The sequence below is a fragment of the Ricinus communis genome, chromosome 6, assembly GCF_019578655.1.
Source record: "Ricinus communis isolate WT05 ecotype wild-type chromosome 6, ASM1957865v1, whole genome shotgun sequence".
NCBI lineage: Eukaryota > Viridiplantae > Streptophyta > Magnoliopsida > Malpighiales > Euphorbiaceae > Ricinus > Ricinus communis.
The window spans coordinates 13,097,523-13,120,637 of record NC_063261.1 but is presented as its reverse complement, the minus strand read 5'-3'; the positions used below and the strand labels follow the sequence as shown (position 1 = coordinate 13,120,637).

Sequence of the window (23,115 nt, the reverse complement as noted above, 5' to 3'; positions counted from 1 at the left end):
TCTTGAAGTTTTGCTGAATTGAGTTTTAGTTTAATTGCAAATTAATATTTTTTTATTTATTTTGATTTTAACATGAGTTAGATTTTATACTGTGATTGTAATATTCTTCTTTTGATTGATATTTAAACTTTATATGAGTTTGTACTTTTAGGAAGATGATGAGTTTAAAGGTGTAAAGAGTCTTTCGTGAATTATGAGAGCCCTAAGCATGTATATATACTATCATATGACAATATAATTACATATTTATCCAAGTACTCTAGTAGAATTACGATACATCTTCTATTACCCATCCCCCCCTCCCCACAATCTGAGCATGGTGAACGCCCAGATTGGCGCGCATGTAGTGAAAGTGTACAGTGCTAACCCCCTTTGTAAAAACATATGCTAGTTGCTTCTCTCCTGAAATATGCAGCACTTGGGCCATACCAGAAAGAACACGTTCATGCACAAAATGAAGATCTATATGCGAATGCTTGGTCCGAGCATGATTTACTAGATTTTGTGCAAGATAAGTAGTAGAGAAATTGTTGCACTAACTTTAATGGGCATAGAGAAAACAATAAATAATTTACACAGAATAAATTGCAACCAACACATATCAACAACAACGGTAGCTAAGGCTATATATTCGGATTTGACACTACTGCGGGAAATAGTGTGCTGTTTCTTGGCGGCCCAAGAAATTAAATTGTTCCCTAGAAATGCACAATAAGTAGTAGTTGAACGACAAATATCAAGGTAATCCACCCAGTCAGCATCATTGTAGGCAATCATAATAGCAAAAGAACATTTATTGTACCTTTTAAATACTGCAAAATCTGTTTAACCCATTACAAATGCAATTCCAATGGATTATGCATGTATTGACACATGGTATTGACAAGTAAAATAAATTTTTGGTCGGGTAAAGGTTAAATACTGTAATGCACCCACAATAATTTGATATAAATAAGGATCATGAAATTTTAGGGACGTCAGAACTGAATTACTACATGGAGCAATTGGAGTATCAATAGGACTAGCATTTTCCATCTTAGCACTGACTAGCAAATCACGTGTATATTGTGATAGCGACAAAAATATACCATCTATATTTTTTACCACTTGTACGCCTAAAAAGTAGTGTAATGTGCCCATGTCAGTCATTCAAAATTCATCCTTCAATTTAATAATAAATCGGGAAAGAAGTGAGTTAGACGAAGCTGTTAAGACGATGTCATCCACGTATAATAGCAATGTAGCCATCCTATTAGCTTTCCTGCAAACAAATATATAATTATCAAACTTACAATCCACGAACCCAATGTGAATAATGAAATTTGTAAAACGTTGAAAAACCATGCACAAGGTGCTTGGTGAAGTCTATAAAGCGCCCGTTTTAATTTGCAAAGAAATTTTGGATGATTCGAATCAACAAACTCCTATGGTTGTGTCATGTATACTTCCAGATCAAGGTGACCATGGAAAAATGCATTCTTTACATCAAGTTGATAAATGCTCCACCCATAAAATAAAGCAAGAGTTAAGACAATCCTAATCGTTGCAAGCTTAACTACAAGACTAAATGTCTCATTAAATTCACCACCCTTTTCCTGATTATAACCCTGTGCCATAAGGCAAGCCTTACAACGGTCAATACTACCATCTGCCCGATATTTCAAATGGTATACCCATTTGCAACCAATAAGATTATATGGTTTGTCTGATGGAGGTACTAGTTCCAATGTATCAATATCCAGAAGAGCCTTGTATTCCAAAAGCATTGCATTCTTTCAAGCTTCATGTGTACTTGCTTCTTGGTAATAATATGGTTCATAGATAAAAAAAGAGGTATTTTCGATGACAAAGGATACTGTAGGCTTTGGTTTTATAGTTCCAGCTTTAGCACGAGTTATCATAGGATGGTTATTTAGAGTATTGTTATTTTGATAAGGTGGAGATGTGTGTTGAATTTACTGTGAAAAAAGTACGGAGTTTGTGGATGGTATAGTATTTGGTAAAAAGGAATTGATGGTTTCTACATTAAAATAAGATTGAGCATGATTATAGGGAAGTAACGTGTCTGTGTTAGTATTAGAATTGGAGGATGCAAGAGAACTATACAAAGGTGATTACAGAGCTAATGAGTAATTGGCAATGATTTAGAAGGTAAAAAAGGTAATAATGGAAACATAGAAGATATTACCTTAGCAGGATTCTGAAAGTTCCTAAAGTTAGCATAATCAAAGATATGTAGATCTTTGTAATTTTCTGTGGATGTACGTTGGAAATAAGGAAATTTATCCTCAAAGAAAGTTACGTGTCTAGAAACAAATACCTCAAAAGTAGCTAGCTCCAAGCAACGATAACCCTTATGATTGGTAGAATAACCGAGGAAAGCACATTCTCTTACTCTTAGTTCAAGTTTATTTGGAACATGATTGGTGATATGAGCATAACAAAGACACCCAGAGACTTTAAACTTGGCAACATCTAGTAATTGTCTAAAAAATAACTCATAAGGATTCTGTAAATTCAGAGAAGCATGCGGTATACAGTCAGTAACATAAATAACAATATTTAAAGCTTTTACCCAGAATTGAGATGGCATAGTAGATTGAAAGAGCAATGTTCGAACAACATTTAACAAAGTTTAATGGGTTCGTTCGGCTCGGCCATTCTGTTGGGGTGTTTGCAGACATAAAAATCTTACGAGAATGCCTTCATCTCTAAACAGTTGATCAAATTTCTTATTCAAGAACTCACCACCACTATCACATTGGAACTTTTTTATTGTCATATTAAACTGAATTTTGACCATATTTTTAAAAACAACAAAAGTGTCAAAGACTTCACTCTTGACACACAATAGATATATCCAAGTAAAACCACTATAGTCATCCAGAAATAATACATAATAACAAAAACCTGAGAAAGATGAAACTGGTGATTGCCAAACATTAGAGTGAATTAATTGAAAAGGTTCAATAGATACATGAATAGAATCCTGAAAAGGTAACTTAGAATGTTTCCCAAGTTGACAAGCTTGACAATGAGAATCTAAATTTTTAGAATTAAGAAGACTTGAATTTTGTTGATAAATTTGGATATGACAGGAACACCAGGACGGGCGAGTTGCTTATGCCAAATTGATGAAGACACTTTAGAACCAAAGGTTGCAGATGGAGGAAGGACAAAATCATCATAACCCGTTTGAAGGAAAGGATAGACTAAATTTGCACTATTGCAACGGTGGACATCCCTCTATGTTGGAAGATTCTTCACACAAAAGCCCAAAGAGTCCAAATTCATGGAGCAAGAATTATCTAAAGTAAAACGGTTGACAAATATTAGATTAAAATGTAAATCAAGGACAACTAGAAGATTATTTAAAAGAAATATAGAAGTGGGAGTATGAATAATTTTCTGACTAACATGTGTGATAGGTAATTTCGCACCATCCCCAACAGAACTGTGTTTATACCATTATAAGGTTTGTAATTATTCAATACATATGGATCGTTCGTCATATGATGAGAAGCACCCATATCAGTATGCCAAGTAGGTTCTTAGAGATAAACACTTGCAAAAGCTCCCTACAAATCATTGAGGTTTTGATTGCATTGATGACAATACTTTACTATATGGGAGGTACTATCACAAATTTGACATTGAAGAGGTGGAAAACTAAGAATAGAAGAACTAAAATTCCACGATGATCTGCCTGAATAATTATTAGAGAAGCATCCACCATTCATATTATTATACCTTGAAATAAAACCTGAATGATAACCTCCTTTAGAGTTACCACCACGAGAATATGCAGTATAACCACCTCAGTTTCGGCCAAATCTACCACCACGATTCAAACCACCATGGAAATTACCTCAAAAATTAGAATTTCTACGGCTATGAGAAGTAACATGATCTTGAGGATCAGTATTTGGTTTGGATTCTGTTTGTAAGCGTGATTCATGAGCGAGTAAAAAGGATCTCAATTCTATAAAGGTTGGTAAAGGTTTCTTGGCAGTCATAATTGTAATAACATCTGAGTAAGCATATGGTAATCTACATAGGACTTGAAGAATAATAGTATCATTGTCAATAGGACGACCAATAGAATGAAAGGAGTCAAGGGTTGATTTAATGAAGTGAAGGTATTCAGACATGGAGCGGGATTCTTTTGAAGCTTGGTTAACGCAAGCTTTAGCTATAGATACTTAGCATTAACATGATCGTGAGGTTTTGAATCTCATTCCATGTATCAAGGGCTGTTGAAAATTTTCTCGGGTGTAGAATATGTTTAAGAATGTCAGGGGAAACAATAGCATGAATCCAAGAAATTATAACACAATCAATTTGTTTCCAAAGAATGTAAGCAGGATTAGTTTAGGTTGTTTGAGAATCAGCCTTATCAGAAGGAATAGTAAGTGAAGGGGAGGAAGAATTTGTATTTATGTGGTCATATATTTGATGGCAACATAAAATATTCTCAAACAAAGTTTGCCACGGAAGAAAATTTGTAAAATCAAGAATGATAGACACGTGATTTTTGATGTTGCTAACTAACTGAACTGCCTTAAGAATAAGAAATGGCTGCCATGAAGACCAGCCAAACCGAACTAAGTCAAAGAGAAGTTTCTTATTTCTATGACCGCGGTTACAGTTGCAATAAGTACTTTAAAGCTCAACAAGGAAAAATACAACCTTGCTAAAGCAGAAAAAGAAAACAATTAATTATTGAGGATATTTATGAGGAAAGAGAAAGAGATGAAGAAGAAAAGGGGGCAATTATTGATGAATTGGTTACAAAAGAAGACATATTTGCAGGAAAGAAAAGAAAACTAGAAAAAGAAGGAGACTAGTTAGGTGGCTCTGATATAATAAAAGTATAAAAAGTCTCTTGTGAATTATGAGAGCCCTAAGCATGTGTTGACCCCAAAGTTTCATATGTGATTTTAATGATGCAAAACATTATTACTATTGACAATCTTGTTTAGTATTATTGTTCTTAGTAGATAATCTTTAATTACCATTGATGCATATAAATGAAGATGAAGGCATAAGTGTGAAGATGGATTCAAGAGTCAAGAACTTGAATACTTGAATCAGTATAAATATTAAGATAAAAATTATGAAGTAAGGGTAATGCAAAGAGCATGTGGAGTTAAGAAACTCATGTGGAAATAGATGATCTCCATGGAATGAATCAATTAGTTGAAGTTTGAACAATAAAATGTATTGCTTGAAAGAGTTTATGAGGAAAAGCAATACATGGATGAATAGTTGCATCAGTCTACTTTGAGGAATAAAAATTAGAATTTTGGAGCTAGAAAAATGAAGTTTTGGATTTTTTGAGTGAATTATGCTCCCATGGGAGTCTAGTTTTATATGGTAAAGGTCTTATATCACTCCGAAGTATATGGAAGTCAGAACAGGAAAAATACTGAAGCATGTCCAAAATGTCGAGACTAAATGAGCAATAAGTGTTTTGATTTTTTTGGGGTATGAAGATTGTTGATTTTGGAGTTTCTCAACACTATAATATTGTAGTGGATTCACTAAAGTTTCTAACAAAAAAACGGTTTACCATTTGGAGTTATATAGCTCAAGATTTCGAGTTTGTTTAAATAGTCATGCTCGTGACTGAAAAGTAGAAAATTCATAGAAGCATTCAAGGCTAACATTTCCAGCCGTGAAAGTAGTCATTCACGATAATGAAGAAATCTTTCCAGTTGTGAAGAAAAAGTTCACACCCATGAATGATGGAAACACTCCATAATTTTTCAAGAAATCACAATAGAGGTCACGACCAAAGTTCCCAAACTATGAAATCAGAGTTCCCAGCCGTAAATAAAAGTTTCTAGCCGTGAAAGCAAATTTTCCAATCGTGAAGAATTAGTCATGGCCATAACGGGTTCCAGTTTTTCAAATCTATTTTTCCATTGATGCTTCACGGCCGTGAAGGATTTCTCCCACTCGTGAAGCTGTATTTTTAAAAGTTGTTACAAGGGTATATTTATATTTAATGAGAGTATAATGACTTTTTTTCACCTAGAACTATTTAAACATCATTTCTAATGGTTATAGGTCAAGCAAGAGTATTTACTTGAGCCTCATTTTTTATATCTCTCAAATAATTTTTATTTCTTCATTAAATTCTTCTTGTATTGAAGATTCAAGAGAAGGCTGAATCAATTGAATAGTTGAGTGATTGATTTTTATATTCAAAGCTCAAAAAAATTAGATTGAGCTCTTATGTAAGAGATTAATTGCTCTTGTAACTAAGATTGAAAATTTTAGATTGGATTAGAGTGTGAGCCTTGAGAAAACACATGGGTTTGAGTCTTATCCATAGAAAATAATTGTGTTTGAGTGTTAGTCGTTGAAACACTTGTAAGAAGTTTGAATGTGAGCTTTGAAACACTTGGGTTTGCTCTTATACCCATAAAAGGATATTTGATAGTGAAAATTTCAAGTTAAGCTTGAGGAGTGGATATAGGCAAAGAGTTAACCAGACCATTATAAACTCTTGAGTTTGATTTTCTCTTCTCTAAGCTCTTTTATTTTAGTTGTGTTTATTTTATTACTTGCATTCTCATATTAGCTTGATTAATTGCTTCCGCTAATATCGATTTTAATACTTAAATTTTTTAAAGTAAAATTTTTTAGTTTAAATAATTTTTTTTATAAACAACCAATTTACAATTGTCGGATATTCAATTAATTTAAGCTATAATTATAAATTTATATTAATTTATTCCTTAAAAGAAAAAGTGTGTTTGCACTAATTTGAATTTATCAGTAAAGTTTAGTGAGGAATAACCTTTTTATCCCCAGTAAATGAAATTAAGGATTATAATATCAGAAAAGACCCTATCCATTATAAAACAATTTGTTACCAAATAAATAGTTGCCAGATCTAATACTTGTACCCGGAATAGAAGTATAAGGCATTAAAATATAGCAGCAATAACAACAAACAACGTACAAGTGCAAACCCATTCTGTCAACAACAAAACAAAGACTTTGAGCCAATTTAACTATTGACCCCCCTGATATTAAACCCATATCACTCCTTTTGAGAAACAGTTGATTAACATATTAGTATAATGATGCATAGCAATATATCTATTTGGAAATAATGGCACTTTATAAGGGAGAAGTATTTTAGTCAGTATTTATTAATGGTTATATACATATTAACGTATATTTTAGGAAATATCAGACACTTTAAAAGACAGAAATGTCATTGCCAAATATTCTTTTGACACACTACTCAACGATGTCTTTGCGTGTTAGGATATTTTATTATCTTTTTATTCTTATCAATATGACGGACATTTCCGGGTACATTTAGGACACTGCGAAATAATAATAAGATTTTAAAAATAAAAACAAAAATTAATTTAACCTCCTAATTTTATAAACAATTCCATGATAAGCTGAAAAATTAAAATTTATTAATCTAATTAGTATATAATTTAAAAATGTAATTAATTTAAAATTTAAAAATATGAAATAAATATATAAGAATTTATTTAAGGAGTTTTATTACAGCCAAATTAAGTTATATATGTATAATATTAAATATAATAAATATATAACTTTTTATATTTATTCTAAATGTTTTATTACAGCCAAATTAAGTTGATATGTCCCACTGATGTCATGTCCGTATGTCCAGTTCAAATTTTGAAAATATTACTTTTAACCTATAAAAGTTCCATAAATTAGTCGGGCGTAGCTCTAAACTAAATAGAAACATTTAAAGTCAGTTGTAGATTTTGCAACCCTGAGTTCAGACAACCCAAGAATCTTTCTCCAGCCAAAGCCAAGTACAAACATCACATGGTCATCAAAACTAACGACCTAAGATCGTCCACAACCAAAGGAAAGAGAAGAAAAGGAACCCATTTGTTCCTCTGACACAACCGCTTCAGACGTAGATCACAATGTCACGTGCTGCCATTCTCCACGTGTATTCATTCATACGTAAGTCTCAACCCTTTTGCATGCAGAACAGATAACGTGTCTACCCGGTAATCATCTGCATGATCATTATTGTCCTTATCATCAACCTCTTTCTCCTGATCTTGCCACGTTTACGACCCACCCAGATGTTGGAAACGTGGCGACGTTCTATGCATTGTACATATGATATATATTGGACAGATTGTGGATAAATGCGTCATTTGAGATATACTTGTAACGAATTTTGGCTTCTAATAAGAGTGGACAAGTCGGTCTATTTTCCCTCGAAAGAAATCAAGGATTTTGGCAATGGCAGTCCCTGAAGAACCTATTCTCTCCAGATTGGACCGTTTAGATACCATGGTTAGTGTCTTCATTAACAATCTTTTGAGATATAGGTTGTAATATTTTCCCTTGTTTCTCGGGCTTCCCTTTCTTGTTCTTTCTTTCTCGTTTTGCTTTTTGTAAAGGTAAGATATGTAACATCTTTTTTGGGTGTCTTGAGTTGTTTGGTTTAAAAGAAAAGAAAAGAAAAGACTTTGGAATGAATAATCCCAAATGAAAAAATTGTCAGAAAATGTTTAATTTATCAGTACATATGTTGAACTTTCTGAAGGAGAAGTAAAGTACTTTCTAGTGATAGATAGATAGTGCAGAGAATCATATGTTTGCTGAATGTTATTATCAGTTGAGGCAGCTAGAAGACATGAGAGGGAGCAACAGGTCTCCAAAGAGCTCATGTGCATCGACCCCATCAAGTGGGACACTGACAAGTGAAGGGCATGTCTCATCCATTGATCTATCACCAAAAAGCTTAGAGAAGCACTGCCGTCCAATCAACCGTGTGATGATGGAGACTGAAATCAAAGGCACACTTGTTGAGAGACTTGACCTACTAGAGGACCGTCTTCTAAAGGTACTATATGATAATATTTTTTAAAGGATACATTTAAGTATGAAGAAGTGATTAAAAACTGTTGTATGATGATGATGGTGACGATGATGATGATGATAAGTGTGATGTATTCTATCAGTTATGTATGCAGTTGGAGGAAGGATTGGAGGCTGAGAGGAAGAGAGAAGAAGAGAACAGAGAGAGAAGTGGGAAGAAAAAGGGCCTTAAAGGACTTGTTAGGAACATTGTCAAGGGAAAGAAGAATCATAAAACAAAGGAGTGAAAATGACTTCTTAAAGGACTCGTTAATTTTCTTGTTCTTGTGGTCTTTCTTTTTTTTTTTCCTTCTTTCTTGAAAAAAAAAATATTGTAATTTTGATTATATGTAGAACCTCCTGCCTTTAATTTTGTGTTTTGTTTTTATGGGGGTCTCTGTCTGCATGTATATATTGTAATGTTAGGATGATGAATCTGAAATGACTCATTTGACATCAAGGAAGCCAGTGAGAGTTTGTTTTGTTGAAGATCAAGTTTGAAACTTTGGATACACTGCCGCCCCCTTCTTTTCTTTTCAGGATATTTCTGTTTCTTCCCATAATTAATGGAAGTTTCTTAGGCAGCCCGTCAATGCTTATAATTGTAATTTATTTGTTTTTAACTTGGGATAGTGAATAATAATAAATAAAGAAAGACTATTTAATTCTCCGGAAAGGATCAATTTAAATTCTCTAATAGTTTTTTATTTTTCCGGGGAACCATAAATATTTCTGCAAAAGGTCTTGCTACAGTTTTATATATATTGAAGCGTATATATATATTTGAAGCGCTGAGGGATCTTTCAGCGTTAATTTTATTGTGATATTCAATTATTAAATATAATTTAGTTATGCAGGTATTTTTAAGGAGAATTTAAAAATAAATAAAGCGTTAATTGTTTAGGTGTTAAGTTGATATTCTAGTTTAAAGTCTTATTTTGTACAAAATTACAAAATGAACTGTGAACTATGGCAAAGAGACTTGATGAACTTTGAAATCCCCAGTATTACTCCAAATTTACAAATGCTTGTTCGGTCGATAGCCTTGAATAGCTGCTAAGAAATTTCTAAACAAATCGAAAGGAAAAAAGGAGAGAGCCTTGAATTGTCATGAAATTATGTGAGACGAGCTGCAACATTGCTTGCTCCTGCTCGTGCGTTGTTTGCCATTGCATGTCCGTTCGGACTGCAGTTGCTGTCTTATTCATAGTTATTTGCTTAGTCTCAAATTCTTTTTACCTATTTTGAGAATCTTATCAGAGATGGATGTTTTTGGTAAAGGAATTCCAACTTCTACATCTGTGTGTGTGGGGCAATGGAATTGGGTGAATGGAGAAGATGAGTCGAAAAATTTAGAAAAGAAAGAAGAGAATAGAGCTGAAAAATAAACGGTTCTTGTAACTGTGTAGGAAAAGTTCGTAGGGACTTTCTTAGGTAAAGATGGAAATTAAGGATAGAAAGAAAGATACTTTGGGAAGGATAATCCACTGTCATAGGTTTATTCCTTTTAGTTTTAATCCACAAGTTAAGTCATATTTTTATGGAAGAAATTTAGTGGTGTAGTGAGCTTTTTAAAATAAATCTTTATTTTTTTGTATTAATGAAAGGTCCTAACTGAAAGTTTAAATTCCAATAAACCATCTAAATTAACTTGTTTTGATCATGTACAAATTGAAATGAACCAACTTCTTAAGAGGTTACATACTAAAGGAGTTCTTGATCATTCACCTGAGGAGCGAGCTGCTTTAGCTGCTGAAGTAGAAAAATTGGTAAATAAGAGGCTTGATGTTACAGAAAGAAAAATTTCTAAAAGGATCCATTTTCAGAAAAGATATCTTAAAATTAAGAAAATAAAAAAATAGTTCCTTTTATTACCGATTGTATAACTAAAGCGGTTAATATGGACGACCATAATTTGGCCCAAGACTTTAGAAAATCTCCAAGTCTACGAATGATACTCCTTTACATATAGACAATATAGCATTTAATAAGTTAACTACAAAAAGGTCTGTATACAACCTAATTATTCACATAGGATAAAAGTGAAATTCATATTTAGGGATAATCTTTTAAAGCCAGTCATAAGTTCAGCTGCCTTTCTAAAATTTTACTGTGAAAAGCATGCGTCCGAAAGCATAGATGAATGGATCACCATGTTCATATTTACAATTAAATATAGTAGTTATACTCCACCAGGAGGCGCCTATGAATTGTGCAAAGCCATAATGGTCGGCAATGCTCAAAAATACTGGAGACTACTGGTAGCCCATATTCCAATTAAAGAAGAAATAGACAGAGGGGTCTTAGCAGACACAGTTTTGCCTACAGTGGTAGACGCTTTAAAGAGAGAATTTTGTAGTTTCTCATTGTTTATAGAGTCATTAGAAAAAGAATAGTCTTTAATGGCTTTAAAAGAAACTACAAATCTATGACAATGTGTTATTTTGGTAACTTTGCCTGTGAATTGCAACAGTATTATTACAATCTAGATGTGACAGCTTAAAATTACATGTCAAATGTTTTTTTTGCTAAACTTGCTGACCTCTAGCCAGAAGTAGCCAAAAACGACTTTTCAACTTCTCCTAAGCAAAGAAAAGTTAGTAAATGGCTTAAGGGGTAGAATACAAGCGGTTAGGTATGCTCTGAGAAATGCTTGCACTGAACTTCAGGTAAGGCAAAACGCAAAAAAGTGCCTGCTTTATCTGAATAAGAGTTGTTGTTCTCAAATAGAATATGTTCCAGGTAGATATTGTTATTCTTCTTAAACAAAAAGAAAGATCTAGAACATGATATTTTTCCTCTAAAAAGAGATTTAAAGAATATAGAAAAGGAGAATATCGCAAAAAGACAGTGAAGATAGTAAAAAAGCTAATAAACCAACACAGATTTATTAGAAGAAGAACGAACCTTAGGGATAAGGATAGGGTAGAATCCTTTAAGAAAAAGTATGGCAAGGAACCTAAATGTCCTAAAGAAAAACCTTTAAGCAACTGCTCGTGTTGTTGGGTTTGTGGTGCTAAAAACCACAAAGTCGATTTTTCCCTTCAAAACAATAATTCGAAGAATATTCTTTGAAAACCAGAGTCTAGTATACAAACCTATAGATGAGGAAGTATTTCTTGATATAAACTCCGAGATAGATTCATTATATGAAGTGGTTTCTAAATATGAAACTGATATTGAATCTAATGTATAGGGAGCTTAACTATTCATGATGTCATTGATAAGCGCTAAAAACACTATTGTGCTTTATTTTATGTTGATTTACATTTTCAATTGAATTTTATTTGTTTGTTCAGTTTTTTTAGGCGATTTAAAAATAATGCATGTCAAAAGAACTTGGAAAGCATAAGAATTGAGCAAAAAGCATAAACAAAATGAAATTGTAGTGACCATATGGTAATGACACGAGAAGCTACACCCCCGTGCCACAATAAGGAAGTCAATTTGAAGTCGGCAGAAATTCAGCAGACTCACGCGGGGAGTCCACACTGCCGTGTCCCTCCCGTGTGAGTCATGTATGGAATGGACAGAAGTGGGTAGAAACTTGGCTGACTCACACAGGAAGCCCACACCCCATGTGGATCCTGCACAACTTAGGCAGAAAGTGGCAAAAATGTTGGAATTCCACATGGGGGAGCTTACACCCCCGTGTGACCCAATCTTCAATCCGAATTGCGTAATTGACTTTATGCCACACCCCTGTGTGTGCGCCTGTATGGCCGTATTGTGAAGTTATGTTTACTTTACTATTTAAAAATTTTATGCTTTAATGGATCTGACTTTTTACATACCTTTTAAATAGAAAATAGCTTAGAACATTATTTTTAGAGAGTTTTAGAATTTTTGATCAAGATTTTGAAGGAAAAACATCAAAATCTATGGATTTTCTTTAAGATTTGAAAATTAAAGTGGAGAATTTTTTTAATTTTCAACCATGAATAGTTTGAGATTTTTTTTCCTTTATTCTTCGTTCTTTATTTCAATATGTAGAAAATAATTCTATTGTTATTTAGGTGTGGATGAACCCTAACCCATTTTGTATGAATTGAATCATTTTCATGTAATTAGACCAGTCTTTGAGTTGTTTTATTGTTTATTGTCTATTTCAATTGATAAGTCAACATATTAATTGAATATTATTTTCATAAAATTAATTAGAGATAACTTTTTATGATCTGTACACTCTTAGAAATAGAGAATTAATTGAGATACTAGAGATAGATCTATAAGTTTCTTTGACATGATAATTCTCCAAACTTAATGCATATGACTTAAGTGAGTTAGCTAGAGAAGAGATTCCTTGCTCTCTCTTCGGAATTAGAGGTTTAATAACTTGAGAAAAGTTTATACCTAAATTAAAGGAATGCCAACTCAATTCTTTAGTTTGATTTAATTGTTAATTGATTCATAAAATGTATAAAATAGTTAGGAGAAATCAATCTCTGAATATACTTTTTTTTCTTTAATTGATATTTTCGTTTGCTTCAACTCTTTTTTTTTAAATTTAGTTAACTTTTAATTTCAACAATTCAAATAATAATTTATTTGCTAAATATTGGTCAAAGTTTGAAAATAGCATTCACAATTGGTCTATAGTGGAATGATAACTCGTACTCATTATTATATTACTTAATATAACCAGTGTATTTTATCGTGTGCGTTGCCGGGATCAGTCGTTTGAAGCTACCATAAATGAAGAGTTAGTCCCGATGTATATAATGCTCTGGTACATGAGAGATCCTTCCAGTGCGAGAATCCATCTAATAGGTGTCTAGAATGAAACTACCAAAGGTAGATATCAACTCTATTTACAGTAAATCGAGATTCGATTTAAGATCAATAGTAGATATTTCCTAATCTGAATCAATAGCAGTCTCTAACACAGAGTTAGAAACGTTCTGACATACCCCTTATTAGCCTAACTAAAATTAGGGAAATGGTTAATAAGGCAAGAATACAAGTATATTTATGTAGGTCTCGTCAAGTAGGATTAGTTCCTTGCTTAGTTTACAAGTGAATAGTCCTACGATAGCAGTAGTCTTTTATAAAAAGTGGAAAGAATTCAAAGACCAGCTGATATAAGGTGTATCTACCATTGTTAGATACATCGGTACATGGTTTGGTTGATTCAGGTATTAGGTGATTCTGGATTTCTAATACAATTATTTATCACATGAAACATATATGCACAAAAAAACAAAATAAAGTGAAAGTATATATAAGAGGGTATTTGCTAAAGGAAAGTAGTAGGCAAATAAAACTGTGCCCAGTTCAGCATTTAGACAGGAATTACATATAATACAAAATGTAGCTATTTATCTCAAAGGAGAAAAAAGAGAGGGGTATAAAGCCACAATACCAACATAAAAAGAACTGCATTTAGCAGTATATGTTTTGAAAAACATACCTAAAATGTAGAGACAAAAGGGTGCAAGGCAAAAACGGCCAATGTAGGACTATATTAGTTGCTGAGGACATCCTAAGGCACATATCCCTATGGCAACAATTTGCCTCTGAGAAAGTTCCAAGGTCCAGTCCCTGTCCCCATCCTGCAAAGATATATAGCAGCAGTCACATTTCAATGAAATTGAAAACAAGAGAATTTATAAGGTACTGAATCTTTAAAAGTGACACTGATAAATGTTTTAGATTCTGCCTTGGCATGTTTAAAAATGAAATGAAAAAGTCATCTCTTTCTTCAAGTCATTGCCATCTATCGTAAGATGCCATATGTCAGAAAGCTAAAAAGCACAAGAGAGTGTCACTTGGCACAAATATGTCTGAATCATTTTGATAGCTTTTATAATATTTTTATTGCTAACTGGGAAATTACATTACCTCCATACACCAGCCAATGTACGTAGCCCCATAAAGATGGTTATAGCAATCCATATTCCAACAAAACCAGCTGTTTTAGATAGAACAAAAATAGCTACGATGCTTGCTATAGCTACAAGAACCTAAAGTGCAATGAAGTTGGACAAGAAACTTAGATCAAGAAACGAAATAGGAAATATTAATACCGTTTTTATGGTATGAGAAAGGGAAAATTTACACACCATTGAATATGCAGAATATGCAAAATCAGAAGCTCCAAAGTTTACACCATCAAATACAAGGGCTATTGAATTAATAGGTTGTGTAGCTGCAACAAACTGATGGGAAAACAACGAAAAAGAATATTTAGTTCAAGTTGAAATGTTCCTTAAGATAGAAGAAAAACGAGAAATAATTTGATGAGAAATAGTTTTTATTACTGGAATGCCTATGCTTATAATGTCAAGAACATTAGGATCTTTTGAAAAAATTCCATCACCAAAGTGGAGACCTACTCCAACAACTGCAGCTAACCCCAGGCCAAGAACAAAACTCATCTGCGGAACAAAGTCACTTGTTAGTTTATTAGAACATGGAAACTTACAAATGCATGATGTACTAGTGAAAATGTTATCATTAACATACTTGTAGAATCCGGGTTGCTGCGGCTGTTGCCTTCTGATAGTCCTTCTCAGCAAATGCACAAGCTATAATAGCCTGAAAGAATGAGCAGAAGAATACATTACAGGTAGGCTTTAAATCTCTTTCAGAATGCATCATTGCAATCTTTTAACATGACGTCAGAAAAATTTGGGAACTCCGATAGTTCTATTACCTGTCCAGCAACAGTTAAACCATCAGCAAGAAGTGATGATGTCAGCCAGACCTGTAAGCAGATTTGGAATGCAGCCATAGGCGTCGAACCTAGCCTTGCACCCCTTGAGGCTGCCAGTACCTTAAAGATTGTTGCTGCTATTATTCTTGCTAACAAGAGAAAACCTGCATTCAAGCAACGAAACGAAGTTAAACAAGAAAAACTAAATTGTAAATTCTTAACATGTGCCCAAGAAAAAAACAAAAGGAAAATCTTTAAAAAGTCCTTTACCATTCTTTAGGAACTTGCCGAATTGCAAATCTTTAGGACTTGGTGGTAAGAAATCAACACTTTTCATCAACCTCAACAAGAGGATAAACAAAATCAAGTACCTATAATGATCATTAGTCAATAGGGAATGAAAATGACACCAAGGAGTAATTGCCATTATAGACAAATCACTATAAGCATCTAACAATACTAATTAAGGATGGTAATATATACTTACTGAGAAAGAACATGTGCAATGGCTGCACCACTGACACCCAACCGGCAGGTAAAGATAAAGATTGGATCTAAAATGATATTTGCTAAATCTCCAGCAACTATTGCAAACAGAATAGCCAAAAATGAAATGAGTTGGTTCAAATCCATAAATCTAAAGCTAAAAGAGCATAAAAAAGAAAAGAAATGCTGAAAAGGGTAAAATACCCATTTGGTATCAATCATTTGGTACATGTATTAATTTCGTACCAAATTTTTTATTTTTCTTTTCTTTTGGTACAAGAATTTAATTTCTGTTATATAGTGAGGTACCATTGTCAAGGCCAGATTTAAATATTTTTTATTTAATTTAATAACCATTTTAGCCATAATAAAGTCAAGAATCAAACAAAATTTATATCATATAAAAAAAATTCACATTTAATCTTATATGTATTATATTGAACCTTTCACTTTACTTCTTTCACCTTTATATTAATAAATCATTAATGTCTTTGCAAATAGTCATTAGTAGAAATAAAATAAATTATAAAATATTTTTAACTAAAATAAAAAACGTAATTGTTTTATTCTAATTAAAACACATTAACTTATAAAGTGGATGGAGGACTTTAAAAATATTATTTCATATCTTTAAAATATAGAGAAATATATTCATAATAAAAAAATTTAAAAGAATAATATATTATCTATGTATGTAGATATTTTGCTAGATAAAATAAATATAATTCTTATACTTTTTTAATATCAAATAAATTTAAGTAAATAAAATTTTCAAAGACAAATTATAATTATTAGGAGAAAATAGAAAATATTGCATTTTAGTTATGATTAATAAAATCTATTGGTCCAATTATTTTTTAATATTTTTTTGATGGATAAAATTGTCTTTTTCATATTAGAATGAAAATTTCTAATTTAACCTTAACGAAATAGGGTGTGGCAATGCCCGTACCTATAAAAGGCTAAATTTTTATTATGTCGCAATCAGAGCTCCACGTATGCAGGCCGCTCAGTTGCCATATCACCTTTAGCTTATCCAGTCATTTGCTGAGTCATCTGTCCCACCTAATGGTAAAATCTCTAATTTAACTTTCATAACCCTAAATTTTTTTTTTTACAGTTTTCCCCTCTCTCTCTCTCATAGACTCGATCAATTGTACTATAAATATAAAACTTGTTACAATAACATCTAAGCATCCCCAAACCTTTTACAATGGATATTAAAAGTACTTGATATGCGCATCTCCAAAATTTACGGCCAGGATTTCTAACTATTCTTGAAACATATAATTTTACAGGTATTCTATTACCCACAAATAGATATTTTGCCCCCAAAAGACATACTTTTCAGGGTTAAGCACAACACTTGCTCTAATAGTTTCGTTTTCTTCAATTGCCTATGTTTCTTCTAGAGGTGAGCAAGAGAGCAAGATGACATCGAGTGATAGAGAGGGAGTAAGTAATGTGACAGTTGTAAAAATCAGGTTAGGTTATAGAATTGGGGAAGAAGATTTAGGGAAAGTTAAAATTAAGAATTTTATCATTAGATGAGACACAAATAACTCAACAAATGGTTGTATAAATTAAAGATGACGTGATAATTGAGTGGCGTGCATATGTGGAGCTCCGACTGCCACTTAATAAAAGATTGGCCGAATTCCAAATAGGTACCTCTATATGAAGCAGAAATTGAAGTCTTGGTACCAAAAAGAAAAAAATCAAAGACTTAGTATCAAATTGATAAATGAACCAAAGGATTGGTACCAAACGGGACATTTTACCTAGGTGAAAATGTTAAAATAAGAGCCTCTCACCCGTGGCATATAAAGGAGTTTTTGTATCTTTAAATCCTCTAAAAACTCCTTGCATAGCAAGAGACAGTAGGACTGCAGGAGAGCCTAGTGCTCTTAATGTCAAGTACTTCCTAGCTGGGGTAAGCATGGGGGAACCCTGTCCAATGAAACGAAATAAACATTAACACATATCAGTTAAACGGAAAATTTTCATATCGAAAACAACAAGAATTTAGAGGAGAAAATGGCAAGAACCAAAAGATACTTACAGATTTGACACCCATGATGCTCAGGAGAGGTTTTGCACAGAATATGAGGAATATAGCTTGCATAAGGCCAAGAACTCCTCCAACAATTAGGGCTATTGAAGCTGAAGGTATGTGCCGCCTTCCCTTGTTATTTTTCGGTTTGTCCTCTATAATTTGGCCTTTAAGAAAACTGGGAGACTTGCATGCTGTCGCCTTACAATCATCTGAAGAAAACATCAACATTGGAAAGGTTAACACCATAAATGTTGATTGTACTTTCCTTTCACACACGGAGAAAGCAAAAGAGGGTACCATCCCCTGATATTGAATCTTTCTCCAAGTTCTCAAGCATGGCATCTTCAGGCGCCACCTCTTTCATATTTCGGTTTTTAGGCAAATCCTTCTCCGAGCCCTCTCTGTTTTGCGATTCAATGCTTATCCTTTGAACGGTATCTTCTTCAGCAACAAAAGAAGTTGTTATATAGACCAATGGGAATATGGTAACCTTTGATGCTTGATTGATTATCGCAATAGAAACTCCTACAGCAGCTATTTCCACCGCTCCTGTATTCAAGAAAAATATCAAAATCTTTAAGACGGCAATGCATTTCAATATTTCGACTGTAATTGAGGATAATATATCATAAAATGGTATGCAGCAGATGCTCTGTCCTGCCAAATCCAGCATTAAGACAAACACAAACTCAGTAAAGATGAGAGACACATGAAAGCATACCTAGATGGCCAATAAATGCTGTGTCAATCAGTGAAGCAACAGGATCAGCAGCTAAAGCCATTGCAGCAGGTACTGCAATCCTTAGTATATCCAAACCGAGTTCATCCATCTTGAAAACAAGTCTATAATTGCATCCAACATATTTACAGCATAGAAAAATGTCATTCTAAGTTGGAGTCTTGCGAATGCAAAAAGGCAAAAAGATTGTAAGAAAGGAAGCGAGGTTATACCTTGCATCTCTAAAGAAAACCAGGAGTGGTATCTTCCATTTTCTCTCAGTTAAATGCAAAGCACCATTCTCAGCCATGATATCAAACTCCTGATGATCTGAATATTTTTTATTGGCAACTTCAAGTTAATTCGAACTGTTTCGAAAACCAAGAATGATCTGAAAAAACTACAATTGGTGGATTTGCCAATAGAAAAGTGGCTACGGACATTAAAACAATAATGCCCGAGGAAACACGATCGAGTATATCAAAACCAACCTTGTCTTTTTTTTTACTATGACATCACTAATGAGATGCTTTAGATTGAGGTTACAGACGAAACAAATTTAAGCAATGCCAATATAGCAAACTCGAGGACAAATTCTTATGAATTTAAATGCTTTGGCCTTAACCTCAGTTATAGTTGGACCTCCCCCTGTATCTATAGATCAGGTAATACACATGTCAAATGAAGGTTCTTTAAACCAATCAAAATGCTGACTGTGAGAGTAGACTATGATGAATTAGTTTCTGAAAGAAATTTTGGGTCTTGCTCATGACAAAAAGTGATGATGCAATAACTATGAGTATAGAGTATGGCTAATTAATTCCAAGCAAAGACACCTCAGTATATATAAGTTTCTGATAGAACTACTAGATCTTGGCAAAGAGTGATCGTTCTATTTTAATTCTTTAATTTAATTACTTCACTGTTATTTATATTAAGTACTGTTTTCTGAGTTCTAGTCCAGTGAAAAGCTTTACTTAAAACTCACAAAATGAACCACTGGGCTAGAAATAATGCAGAATACAGAAGGAATACTGTCAATTAATCGAAAGACTTGGGACAAATTGACTAATGTTTCACATCACATGCACAAACAGACCGAACATGCATGACACCATTACAAAACAGACACAATTCATGCGGAAACAACCATTTATACTTATGATATCTTTCACTGCTGCGACACACACAGACAACAGTCAAATATTAAACCATCTCGCTTCTTCCCCTAGATGAAGGCTCAAAAATAGAAACTGAATCTTAAAATTGTACAATTCAGTACAAATTAACAGAAATTGAATCCATTACTGTATTAGATGGTTGGAATTATACTATTTTTTCATGAGATTTGACCTATTATATAAATAGGTCTCTAAATAAAAATCCTTTTGAATTATGATAAAATTAATTATTATCGTTCTCTATCGGTGAAAGAATTAAACATGTAATTTAAAATTATAATTTAATCCTTAAACTTATTATCAATGATCAAATTCATCTGAAATTAATTTTATTATCAAACTAGAGTAAAATTTTATTTTTAACACAAGTTAGTTTTAGTCTCTAATTAATATAATTAATTTAATATTCTTTTACTTGCTTATATCTTTTTTTAGCATAACTTAGCCATAGAAATATTTAAATGTATCAAAAAGTATTTCTTGAACAATATTATTAAATTACTATATAATTTAATTTTAATAACTTTAAAATAAAATAAATAGTTAAAAATTATTACTTTTGGTATGTACTAAAAATTAAAATTTTGCTGATGTTAATCTCATTTGAAATGTAGATACAAAGTTTCATCTTTAACTTACAAGATTATCATAATGATCTTTTTCATTCATAGTAGACTTGTCAACTTCAAAATTTCTTTTGTGAAGCTAATTGGTATCTAAATTATTTTACTAGATTAAGACATATCTGCTTACTTGAATTTTTTACTTTTAATATAGTTTAACTCTTGTATAAAAATAATATCATAATGATATTTTTTAACTAGAAATACTTATTTTATATTAATAAAAAAATTAAATTATAATAATTGAATAATATTGTTGTAAATATAAGTAGTATTAAAATATTTAAATTTCACTCAATTGTTAAAATTAGAGCAAGCAAAAGAATATTAATTAATTGTTTTAATTAAATACTAAAACTAATTTATGCTAAAATTAAGATTTTACTCTAATTTGATAATAAAATTAGTTTTGAACGAGTTTAATATTTAATAATAAATTCAATGATCGAATTATAATTTTAAATTACTATTTTAATCCTACGAGGTAGTAGTGAGTTTTATTAAAACTCAAGAGAGTTTTAATGTAATAAGAAAATAGAAACCGAATTGTGTATTAAATCAATCTTCATAAGGCATATATATATATATATATATATATATATATATATATAATGAGATTTTATGTAACAAAATCTTATCTTATGAAGTCACGTCGTGGTGCCATGATGTCATATTGTTTTTCAATGAAAAAAATGATATGAAGAATATTCATAAAAATATGTCAATTATAAAAGATTTATAAAAAATTAAATGTAATTTTAAATGTCAATAATAAATATGATAAAAATTTATGATTTACTTAGATATGAAATTGTTATGTTCTAAAAAATATTATAATAAATATAATAATTATTATAGCTACTAAATATTAATAATAAATTTTGTTATCTTTCTAATAAAATATTTTTTATATTTATATATATATATATATATATATATATATAAAATAATACTAATAGTAATATAATAAGAATTTTAAATTTGAATAAAAAAATCAAAAATAATTTTTTTATTAGTACAGTATAATAAATAAAATAGAGATTTCAATCTATATATATGTGATATCAAAAATAAAAAGAAAATCTAATAATTTTGATTTATTAAAAATAATTATTAAATAATATTGAGAATCTATTAGTATAGATAAAAATTAAAATTGACAAATATATATATTTCTCATATTTATTTATCCTAACATATAATAAATACATAAATTTTATATACGATTCTTAAAGAAGAATAATATAGATCTAAATAAAAATAGTATAAGAAATAAAAAAATAAATTAATATAATTATAAATAAATATAAAATATATTTTTAAATATAAAATAATTAAATAAGTATAAAATAACATGAGCAGGTCATCAATAAGTAAATAAATAAATAAATAAATATAATATTATATATATATAATATAATATAATCATGTATATAATATATATATATATATACACATATTGAAATTTCTTACAAGGTTGCCACATGTAATTTAATGACTCATGAATATATATTTTTAAATTATTAGATTCGAACAGATATTTTGAATATTTTTTCAATCAAATATACTGTATAAAAAATTAATTATATCTAATTTTTTGATTAATCGAGATTGTAAAATAAGTATTTCAAAAAAGAAAAAGAGATTATAAGATAAGGATACAATCATTCAATTATTAAGCTACTACTCTAATGAATTATAATTGAGTTTTAAACACTTAAAATAATATCTTATATACTTATAAATTTAAACTGGTGATTTAATTTAATAGTAAAAGGAAGATAATTATTTAATAAATAGATGGCAGAATTTAAATATCACCCAACTCAACAAAGAAAAGAAGATTGCGAAATCTGATTAAGTAGCTATTAGTTCAAGTCTACAACTAGTTTTGGTCCCTTGAAAGGATTTTGTTGATCCTAATGGCTATTTAATATGCATTGAAGTTTTCATATCATCCGTCAACGTTTCACACCCAACTATTAAACAAGAAGGAAGTGAAAAAGCAGCTCAAATATGAACACAACCAGACAGCAACAGACATTCATTTTGTTAATATTAATAATCCAAACTTTAATAATAAATCAATAAAGTGTGAATATAACCCTAATTTCTTGATACATTAGAGCTCTAATGGACGGTGGGATATGATAGAGTTATACATCTCTTTACACATTTAACTAATTTATATTTAATAGCTTCAATTATTTCCTTGAAATGATTAGAGAGTTTTTAATATTTTAATTATGTAATACTCGAATTATTTCATAAGGTTTTTTATTTGTTTTTTATGCAATCCATAAGAATCCTGTAACTAGATTGGCGGTGTACCTTAAAAGAGAAATATATACAAAAGAATTTCATATTTAAATTATTAGATATTAAACATAATTAAATATTTAATCACATTATTTTTAAAAAATAAAAAATAAACTAATAATATGTCTTGATGACTGACCCTTAATAAAATTAATTTGTGACCTCTAAATTCGTAAATTAGGAGACTCCCA

The 23,115-nt window shown here is 31.2% G+C and overlaps 2 protein-coding genes across 6 annotated transcripts; one reads left to right on the top strand and one right to left on the bottom strand.

The window, feature by feature from the left end:
* The first annotated feature begins 8,156 nt into the window (after positions 1 to 8,156).
* LOC8271835 lies at positions 8,157 to 9,375 on the top strand. Of its 3 annotated transcripts, none has more exons than XM_015727212.2 (3): positions 8,157 to 8,319; positions 8,645 to 8,872; positions 9,003 to 9,375. In XM_015727212.2, the coding sequence occupies exons 1-3, from the start codon at positions 8,266 to 8,268 to the stop codon at positions 9,132 to 9,134; spliced, it is 414 nt and encodes a 137-aa protein (XP_015582698.1). In that variant the 5' UTR covers positions 8,157 to 8,265; the 3' UTR covers positions 9,135 to 9,375. The 3 variants fall into 3 exon arrangements, with proteins under 3 accessions (XP_015582698.1, XP_002532165.1, XP_048232193.1); XM_002532119.3 differs by having other exon boundaries at positions 8,991 to 9,375; XM_048376236.1 differs by having other exon boundaries at positions 8,285 to 8,426; positions 8,991 to 9,375.
* Positions 9,376 to 14,133: 4,758 nt separating this feature from the next.
* On the bottom strand, positions 14,134 to 19,290 carry LOC8271838 (protein DETOXIFICATION 43). Of its 3 annotated transcripts, none has more exons than XM_048375896.1 (13): positions 19,035 to 19,289; positions 18,805 to 18,926; positions 18,381 to 18,632; positions 18,090 to 18,292; positions 17,842 to 17,977; positions 16,029 to 16,125; positions 15,812 to 15,912; positions 15,542 to 15,705; positions 15,352 to 15,423; positions 15,222 to 15,263; positions 14,949 to 15,044; positions 14,728 to 14,849; positions 14,134 to 14,438 (listed from the first exon to the last, which is right to left on the bottom strand). In XM_048375896.1, exons 1-13 carry the CDS (start codon positions 19,109 to 19,111, stop codon positions 14,384 to 14,386), a joined length of 1,539 nt encoding a protein of 512 aa, XP_048231853.1. In that variant the 5' UTR covers positions 19,112 to 19,289; the 3' UTR covers positions 14,134 to 14,383. The 3 variants fall into 3 exon arrangements, with proteins under 3 accessions (XP_048231853.1, XP_015582696.2, XP_048231854.1); XM_015727210.2 differs by having other exon boundaries at positions 15,147 to 15,263; positions 19,035 to 19,286; XM_048375897.1 differs by lacking the exon at positions 14,728 to 14,849 and having other exon boundaries at positions 15,147 to 15,263; positions 19,035 to 19,290.
* Positions 19,291 to 23,115: the final 3,825 nt, after the last annotated feature.

Bases quoted from the DNA above. Each gene is read 5' to 3' on its own strand.
- LOC8271835 (XM_002532119.3), top strand. From the start codon at position 8,266: ATGGCAGTCCCTGAAGAACCTATTCTCTCCAGATTGGACCGTTTAGAT. The intron at 8,320-8,644 runs GTTAGTGTCTTC...TGTTATTATCAG, and splicing joins TGGACCGTTTAGATACCATG to TTGAGGCAGCTAGAAGACAT. The intron at 8,873-8,990 runs GTACTATATGAT...GTATTCTATCAG, and splicing joins TAGAGGACCGTCTTCTAAAG to TTATGTATGCAGTTGGAGGA.
- LOC8271838 (XM_015727210.2), bottom strand. From the start codon at position 19,111: ATGGCTGAGAATGGTGCTTTGCATTTAACTGAGAGAAAATGGAAGATA. The intron at 15,045-15,146 runs GTAATAAAAACT...TTTTCCCATCAG, and splicing joins TTATAAGCATAGGCATTCCA to TTTGTTGCAGCTACACAACC. The intron at 14,850-14,948 runs GTGTGTAAATTT...ATTGCACTTTAG, and splicing joins CATATTCTGCATATTCAATG to GTTCTTGTAGCTATAGCAAG.